Below are 8,695 nucleotides of genomic sequence, written 5' to 3'. Positions count from 1 at the left end.
TAATAGTATGAAATCCCCAATACACACTACAACGAATGTCTATAAGCAACATGCCTATATTCGTGTAGTGTCCATAATGATCAATGATATCCTTTGTGCCATCAACCCAAGTCTTCATACCTAAAATATGGTAGAACCATCCAATTTAATCTAACCTCAAGAGCATACTTTTCAACTATTCAACGCGTATCCAAGAGACCAAGTCAAATCTTGTAGTCTGTCAAACATACCTAAAGGATGAGCTCAATCAATCCACTTTTTCATATAAAAACCATAAACAGGTAAATACAACTTATTATAACATCTTAGTTCATTTCATGCATCACATGATTATAGAATAAGACTTATTACAAACATGATTCAAAGTACAATAGAAAATAAGTTAACCATACAAAATACTAGAAGCTTTAAGACAAACTACAAATGGAGCGCCAAAGGAAACCTCACTAAGTCCACTAGAAGGTATCCATACATAGAATGAGTTAGCTCCAACATCCAATGTCTACCTGTAACAAGGTGAATAAAAGTTGACTACACATTATAATCAGAAAAGACCTACTTGACTCTAGGTGGAAATAGTGTTCTGATTCTCAAGGATATACAGGGGATAATCGGGCTACCTTGTTTAATTGTCCTTTTGTAGAAGATTACTAATAATTTGTCCTTATGTGTTCAAGTTTTAGCTATCATGTTAAGTTCATTAATTAACCATTCTAGGTAAAAATGTACTACTTTTAAGAATGTGCTAAGCAATCAGGATATCAAGTTCATCATATCCTCCATTGTTCTAGTTGTGTTACTATATTGTAGCAAAATGGCAAGTGGTATCCATACCCGAGAGAGCGGCAATTCAAATCAATGTAAATCCAATTGGCTAAACCCAAACGCATGTCCGTATGCATCATGTCGATCGAGTTTATATAAGGCAACCATTCCTAATCTTGTGAGCATAAGGCCTGAACCGACCTAGGGAGAACCCAACCTCGTGGGCCATGTCCTGGACAAGCTTTACCATGAATTAAAGTTGTGATTCTCCACCACCCAACAATTACCCAAGGGGCCCATGTAGCGTTTCAATAAACCACCGGTTCGACACCTTAGGGAAACAAAGGTACATATATAGGCTTCTCATCGGTAAACCATAACTCAGGAACCCTAATATGTGTTTGGTATGTCAAACTTAACAAATGCACTACACATCGAAACTGTCCTTAAGCGATAAAGGCGAGACTAAATTCACGAGTATGTGTAGTCATATTGTCCTATCAATCCACTGTTCACCTTCCTACCCGATCTCATTTAATAGAGTTTTACTTCTAGATGATCATTATCCCAAGGATTATTTAATCTTCCTTTTGAGTTTGTTAGTATCTTACTATATTTGGCACAATTTAATGTGTATTATTTATTTAATCATCTCTTTGGTCTTTTTTTCTAGGATTTCATTTAAGACCTACTCTTTAATGAATAACTTAGCCTTTAGTTTCTTTGAGTCAAGTAGTCACTGGGTTCATGAATCCAAGGTTTGGAAAGAATCCAATCTTTGTTTGTTTGTTCTTCCATCTAAATACTATACTATTTCAAAGTAAGTATTTAATTTAGGAGCTATATCAGATAAATTTTTCATTTAACTATAGCAAGGCTTTAAAGATTATGTAATCTTTTGTATTCAAAAGTAGTTTCAATTATATCCAAGGTACTCGACAGCTGGTTATGGGTTCAGTGTCAACACTAATAAGAACTGAAGCTTCGTCAAGATCCCAATCTCTATGTCAAACTTCTAGTCCCTTCAGATTACGTTATCTCTTTTTAAGAATTTGTTTAGTTTCTTTTGTATTTTTTGTCAGATGCTAATTTCCAGCAAACTTTGTTAAGTGAAAAAATTGAAATCAATCCAATATTCCTTCTTGAAAAGCCTATCCAATACTTTAATTGGAAGGCATTTTTGTTGATTTAATATTTTTTTATATTTACTGATTTAATATTGTTCTTCAAGACATGGCACTTTAAAAGTTCTTTTGTTTGCTCAAACTTTACAGACATTTGTCACTTCAACTTGACTAACCATTTTTATATATAATTTTGCAGTTCTTTTGACATGGTTAACTGCCAGCGGTTTTTTCTTGAATCAACATTGTTTAGTGATTTATTAAAAGAATTATATCCAACTTTTTTTAATAGAAAAAACAGGTACACCAGTTCTTCTTTTTGCGGGGGTGTTGATTCGATTTTTTATATTTGAACTTCTTTGCATACTCATCGGCTCACTGCTTTAATTTTTTATTTTTATTTCTTTTGGTAAGGCGTTGCTTAGTCAACATGTTTCGTTGCAACCATTGACATTTTAGTAAAATTTGATTGAGTCAGCAACTTATAATGATCCGATATTTTCATTAATTTAAGAGTGGAGCCAACATTTTCTTTAAGAAAAAAAATTGAAAATAGATGCAACTTATTTTAATATTGTCTTCACAGGGGGTGGTTTACATCGTCATTCAGGATCACTGTGTACCGTACTTCATAAGATGGACAGAACAGAATGAACTAACACTAATCAGCCAAGACCAAACGGCGACGGTATTTTCTACTTTCACCATCCCAACATTCTAGTTTGTCCTAAGTCAAATCATCATATATTTGATCAAATTTTAGACATTTATAACACCAAACAGACATACTATGATCAAGTCTCATGATGCTTATTTGTGGCCTGAGGAATTCAAGAGCTTATACTGATAAAGAAAAAATTATCGACAGAGTACAGAATGCCACAACAGCAAAGATCTATAAATTGTCAACAGTGTTCACAAAATGCCATAGCCGAATTAATGATGATGAGGGATAAAAAACATCCATGCACCAGCAGATTGACATTGAAAGCAATTCACAAACAGAAAACAATTTTGATACAGAAGATACATGGAATCCGTAAGAGCAGTTCCAGTTGTTCATGAATACAGAAGAATAATCATGCCAATGATGTAGTCGGCATGATTGTATATACAAGTAGTTCTAGAGTTTAGAAGAAAATGGGATAATGAGGCCATCAATTCAGTGCTCCATTGTTAGAAATGTCAATAACATTTCATACCAATCACAAATCATGGTTCTCACGATGGTCTTACTCTGCAAGAAATACCATAGCCTTAGAACCTCAGGAAGAATGACACACCCATCCATTGCTTTTTTTTTTAATAAATTCCACTGCTATTGTTCTGTTCTGTGATTCTGTCCTCTTCCTTTCACCCTTTTAATTCTGTCCCCTTCCTTTCCCCTTTTAGGTTGTCTCACACATGAGGAATATGACAGATTGAATGTAACAATACTGTATATACATGGAAGCCAGCTAAGAATGGAACTGGAGAAATCAGTTCCGAAGGGAAGACACCCATTGCTCCACAAAATTCTTGTTATCTACAGAATAGAGACAAGCGACAAACATCAGAAGGCTAACATCGGAGGCAGTAATTATGCTCACAATAGAAATAACAAAAACAGAAAAATGATCAAATGTCATAACTATATTAGGACATATACAGTATACATGGTAATTACCAACTAGGTCAAATTCAGAAAATCTGATAAGCGAAGTGAATAAACAAATACATGATTGTTAAGGGAGTGAGAAAATAATCAATATAGATACATTTGTAGGGATGATTAACACAAAACTATTTCTATGTGCCTCAATTGATGCAAAGATCACTACAATGATTAGAGATGGGATGCTCAGATTGAATTCTCAAAGTTTGTCGCAATGTTTTCTGATCGGCTTATTGTTCCTAATCAATCTGGTTCCGATCAGGATGATTAATCGACGATCAGGACAATTAATCGACCTCTGATGGGTCTAATCATCCGTATAATCATTAGTATATAGCAGGACTATATATCATATATGTATGGTATATATACCATATACTATATATTTATATAGTAGACATCAAGCCTTCCATATTCATTTGGCTCATAAGCCATGGCTTAAAGTACTGTTTGCTGATTTATTGTGAGACAAAAACAGCTGAATAGCTGGCAGATTTGGCAGATAAGCTCAAGCGAACATGTATGGCTGGAGTGGGAGTGGGAGTGAGGAGTAAGGAGAGAAAGAGTGGGGGTGAGGTATATAAGAAAACCATAATGGGCCTCACCCAAATAAATATAGCCCAGTAACTGAAGCAGCCCATCTGATCGACCCAGAGACCTAATCGGATGATTAATCGCGAGTAATCGACGATTAATCGGACGATCAGGTTTCTGATCGCTCTGATCTAATCGGAGGGCCTAATCGAGTGCTAAGTATCGATAAGGACGATTAATCGCGATTAATCGGACGATCAGAAAACATTGGTTTGTCGTGACTGCAGCAGCAGGTGAGCTGATAAAGACAGAACAGAGGGTCGGGGGTGGGGTGGGGGGTGCGATCAAGATGGAGACAAAGGTTTTCCCTGTCTGACTCCCCCACTAATGATCAACAATAGCACAAAACGCAAGGTTCTAAAAACCAATGACATATAGGGACCATCCATTTTCATTTTATAGTGAATGCCTCACATCTAAGACTTTTTCAATGCTAATAGTAAGATATGTAGTTGAGAAGACACGAAAAGAGTGGATGTGTAGGACTAAAGCTCAGACTAGCAAGCAGAACAGTAGGACCAAACTCGGTGCTTTGCAGTATTGAAGCTATCCAAATTTAGAAACTAGACACAAAATTAACAGAGACTAGCCGACAGGGCACATCTCCAAGAACAAAAACAGCAGTGCCGTATGTGTATGTACTGCTGACCAATTATTTGGTGGGTTCAAGGAGTCTGATAAATTTATGACTACAATAGAAAAAGTGATGAGTATGAAACATTCATTAGAGGTTTCTGAGCAAACTCAGTAATTGACTTGATTCATAGCATCACTAACCAACCTTATTAGTTGGAACTTGGAACACCACACAATATACAAAAAATGAGGGATACTACTAATGTGATAGTTTTTGGGTAAACGACATGTATGAATGATCATGGCACTGCAGCAGCATAGTAAACGAAGAGGAAACAAGCATGTATCAAGTACAGCTATGTCGTACTCATATCATATATGGTAACCTTATTTAGGCAAGGTAAGTTGTGTTATGACTATCGACAGTAGACAACCATAGTAATGTACTGTAATTAATTACTTAGTACTTACTGTCTATCCACCAACTCTATGAAGTCTGCACTACAGCATATTCAGGACTACTAAGTACTAGTCATCAATGAAGAAAGACAAGCATATTCAGCTCACCTGAAACTCCGCCGTGGGCGACACCACCAGGACCAGGGAACCTACCATCAGGACGGGCAGGCCGGTCAGCGCGGCTGTGTCGATAGCACGGCACGAGGACGGCGAAGCTGCCCTCGGAGTCCGCGTCGCTCTGCAACTCCGGCGCGAGCGGCTCGAGCCAGCCGATTGACCAGTCGGAGCCGTCCGAGTCCGAGTCAGACAGGCAGCCGTCGCCGTCGGACTGTACGATAACCATGCCACGCTCGCCGTCGACCCTATCCTCCCCGCGGTCGCCGCGCCGGCGGATCTTGCCCTTACGCGGCCGTGCCGCGCCGGAGCCCGGGCGCCCGACGGGGTCTGGCTCCCGGAACCCGGACGGGGAGTCCGGGAAGAGGCCTTTCGTCACGGCCGTGCTCACCGCCGGTGGCTCGCGGCCTCTGCGGTTTCTAGTTCTGCTCCCCGGCCATATCCAGTGGGAGATGCGGCTCAGCGACATGGCCATTGTGGGGCGAAAAAAAATCAAAGAATGCTCGGGTCCTCTTGATCCGGGTGAAAATTGGGGGCAAAACTGACAAAATCAAACAGGATAGAGCAAAGCAACAGACTAATCTGCGAGGAAAATCTTATCTTCTTCAAGAACTAGACTAGATCCAATAAACATCTGTCTCACCAAAAGTGGGATTGGCAAAGACACCGCCTTTAAGGGAAAGCAACAAGGCTGGATCGAGTGGAACAAAAGGAATCGCTGATAATTATAGCGGTTGCGTCTCTGCGCAAATCCAGAGGAGCAAGGAGAAAGCAACGGTAGTTGAAGAGTTTCCGAGACGAAACCTATCCCCCACAAAATTTCTCTCCACTTCACAGGAACAAATCCAGTACATCCAAAATGGGCGGAACTCCGGAGAGTGGACGAACCAAGAACAGCCTCAAAGAGAGAGAAGGCGAGAGAGATTCGGCAACTGAAAAGATGGGAAGAGCAAAGGTTGTTGCGAGGTCGCCACGAGAATCTCGGAGGTGGTGGAACCCGCTCCCTAGATTCGGATCTTTTAGGTGTGGGCAAGGAGGAGAATCAGAGCCAAAGAACTGAACCGGAGAGCAAGACGCGCGACAGCGAAGGAGAAGAAGCCAAGAAGAAGAGGGGCCTAGGCCACCGACGGCCCGGATGGCGAGCCCAGTTAGATCTGGGCCGTCCGCTGGGGGTGGCCCACGAGAACCAATTGTCCGCATGGAACGGATCCTTGCACGACTGGATCGTCGGCCGTCCGACGTGTCACGTGCGACGTGCTTGGAAGCCAAGTTTCCGCCGCTGCCCGTTGGGAATTTGGGATCGTCGTCTGCTGCCACTTGCGTGTGCTGGGCTGGGCCTGGACTGGATGGATGGATGGATGGGCTCATCGTGTCGTGCTTGTGTGTAATTAAGTTCGTCAACTCGACATTGACACGTTCCACTTAAAAACTTTATTTTTGAAAAAAGAAAGAAAACTGGACAGTGACGTAGTGTCTCTATTACATCGACAGTGAGAGCAGATTTGAACGTATTGGTACTTCGGAGGACTATAGAGGAAGAACGTCAGGAATAGTTCAAGCAGCTGATAGGAACGTCTAGGCTGCTAGACACTCGATAAAATGTCGAAATTAGGGATGGCAATGGGTAATGTATGGGTTACCCGTACCTTACCCACGAGAAAATATTTTACCCGCTAATTTACCCATACCCATGCACGGGTAAGAGTTTTTTCCTCATACCCTTACCCATGCGGATAACGGGTGTTATCTTTACCTATAATTTTAAGAATATTTGCTATGAAAAAAATACATGTTTTAATATATCAGGCTCCCAAATTTAGCCAAAATATCATAAATCATTAATAAACTCTTCAAATATACAAGCTACATGAACACACAATCAAATGATCTAATGGATAAATCCATCATTACTAGATAACAAGTCATAAAATCTACAAGTTCTATGATTCTAGTATAATTTATCGGGTTTAATTTACACATGGGTTAACGGGTATGGGCAATGCAGTCCCATACACTTACCCGCTTTACCCGCTGGGTAAAGCTTTTTTCCCATTATCTTACCCATGGGTACAAAACAATAGCCATACCCTTACCCTAATGAGGTAATTACCGATCGGGTTTCGGATAAAAATTGCCATCTTTAGTTGAAATAACGAGTCCCAAAAAATCATGTGGTGATTGAGCATAGTTACCCTAAGTTCACTCTCCATTTGATAGGGTCTCTTAAAAAAATAACAGTGCTATTTTTTTACTATATAGATAATATGTCCAGCGGAAATGAGCCATAGAGATATGTAGACAGTTGCTTGACTGAGCCTTTGAGTGCTCTTATAGAATAATCCAATGTGAGAATCTATATTTACACTGTTATTCAAAAAGGAACAATGATATTCTCTTTAGCTTTCAATCTAATACAACACAAACTTTTTAATAAGATAATCTCCAATAGAAGCCCTTAAATTATGATCTGCACTTTTCATTTGAGAGCTCCTATTCTTGAGAGTTTGTTTTTTATGTACTCCACTAGAAGCACTCAAATCAATTTCGATACACACTAGCATATGAAACACACTCGCTATTCGACCGCATTCATCTTTGGCCCATTGATTGCCCTTTGAGAGTGTGGGTGAGAAGGGGGAGGAGCACCTTAGTTGTTCTAATAGACTCAGTTATGGTGGCACAAGAGAGGAGGGAGATGAGCATCAAATCAGTCCCAATCAATTAATCATGAGTAGGATAGTTCAACTCATGTTTTCTCAACTGCCTAGATGCATAGGCCACTATTCTTCCTTCTTGCATAAGCACACATCCAAGGCCTAGACGAGATGCATCACAGTAAATAGAGAAGGTTTTACTCATATCCTGTAAGGTCAACACTGGGGCTATAGTCAACCTTTTCTTTAGCTCCTCAAAATTTTCTTGGCATTTATCTGACCAAATAAATTTGGCATTCTTCTCTAGTAGGGCTGTCATGGGCTTTGCTAACTTAGAGAATCCTTCAATAAATATCCTATAATATCCAGCTAGTCCCAAAAAGCTACGGATTTCACTAGCATTGGTTGGAGGTTTCCAATTCAATACATCTTGCACTTTACTGGGGTCTACGGCTATTCCATCGTTAGAGACCATATGCCACAAAAATGAGACCTCATCCAACCAGAACTCACACTTGCTTTTCTTAGCATACAATTTATTCTCTGTAAGCTTTTGCAAGACCAGTGTCAGATGTTCAACACGTTCTTCTTTTGTTTTGGAGAAGATTAATATATCATCAATGAATACTACCATGAACTTATCCAAATACTCCATGAACACCTTGTTCATCATGTACATGAAGTATGCAGGCGCATTGGTCAACCCAAATGACATGACTGTATACTCATACAAGCCATACATTGTGGTAAAAGTT

At 39.8% G+C, this 8,695-nt stretch overlaps 1 protein-coding gene across 1 annotated transcript; it reads right to left on the bottom strand.

The window, feature by feature from the left end:
• On the bottom strand, positions 2,826 to 6,374 carry LOC8073548. The gene is made up of 2 exons (XM_002444282.2): positions 5,281 to 6,374; positions 2,826 to 3,414 (listed from the first exon to the last, which is right to left on the bottom strand). Exons 1-2 carry the CDS (start codon positions 5,759 to 5,761, stop codon positions 3,368 to 3,370), a joined length of 528 nt encoding a protein of 175 aa, XP_002444327.1. The 5' UTR covers positions 5,762 to 6,374; the 3' UTR covers positions 2,826 to 3,367.

Source organism: Sorghum bicolor, chromosome 7 (assembly GCF_000003195.3).
Source record: "Sorghum bicolor cultivar BTx623 chromosome 7, Sorghum_bicolor_NCBIv3, whole genome shotgun sequence".
NCBI lineage: Eukaryota > Viridiplantae > Streptophyta > Magnoliopsida > Poales > Poaceae > Sorghum > Sorghum bicolor.
The sequence above is the reverse complement of the archived record's forward strand: the minus strand, read 5'-3'. Positions and strand labels throughout refer to the sequence as shown.

What these genes read in the sequence shown, in the direction of transcription:
- LOC8073548 (XM_002444282.2), bottom strand. Translation starts at nt 5,761, where the DNA reads ATGGCCATGTCGCTGAGCCGCATCTCCCACTGGATATGGCCGGGGAGC. An exon ending in CGCCCACGGCGGAGTTTCAG is followed by an intron (nt 3,415 to 5,280) that starts GTGAGCTGAATA and finishes TCTATTCTGTAG; the next exon opens with ATAACAAGAATTTTGTGGAG.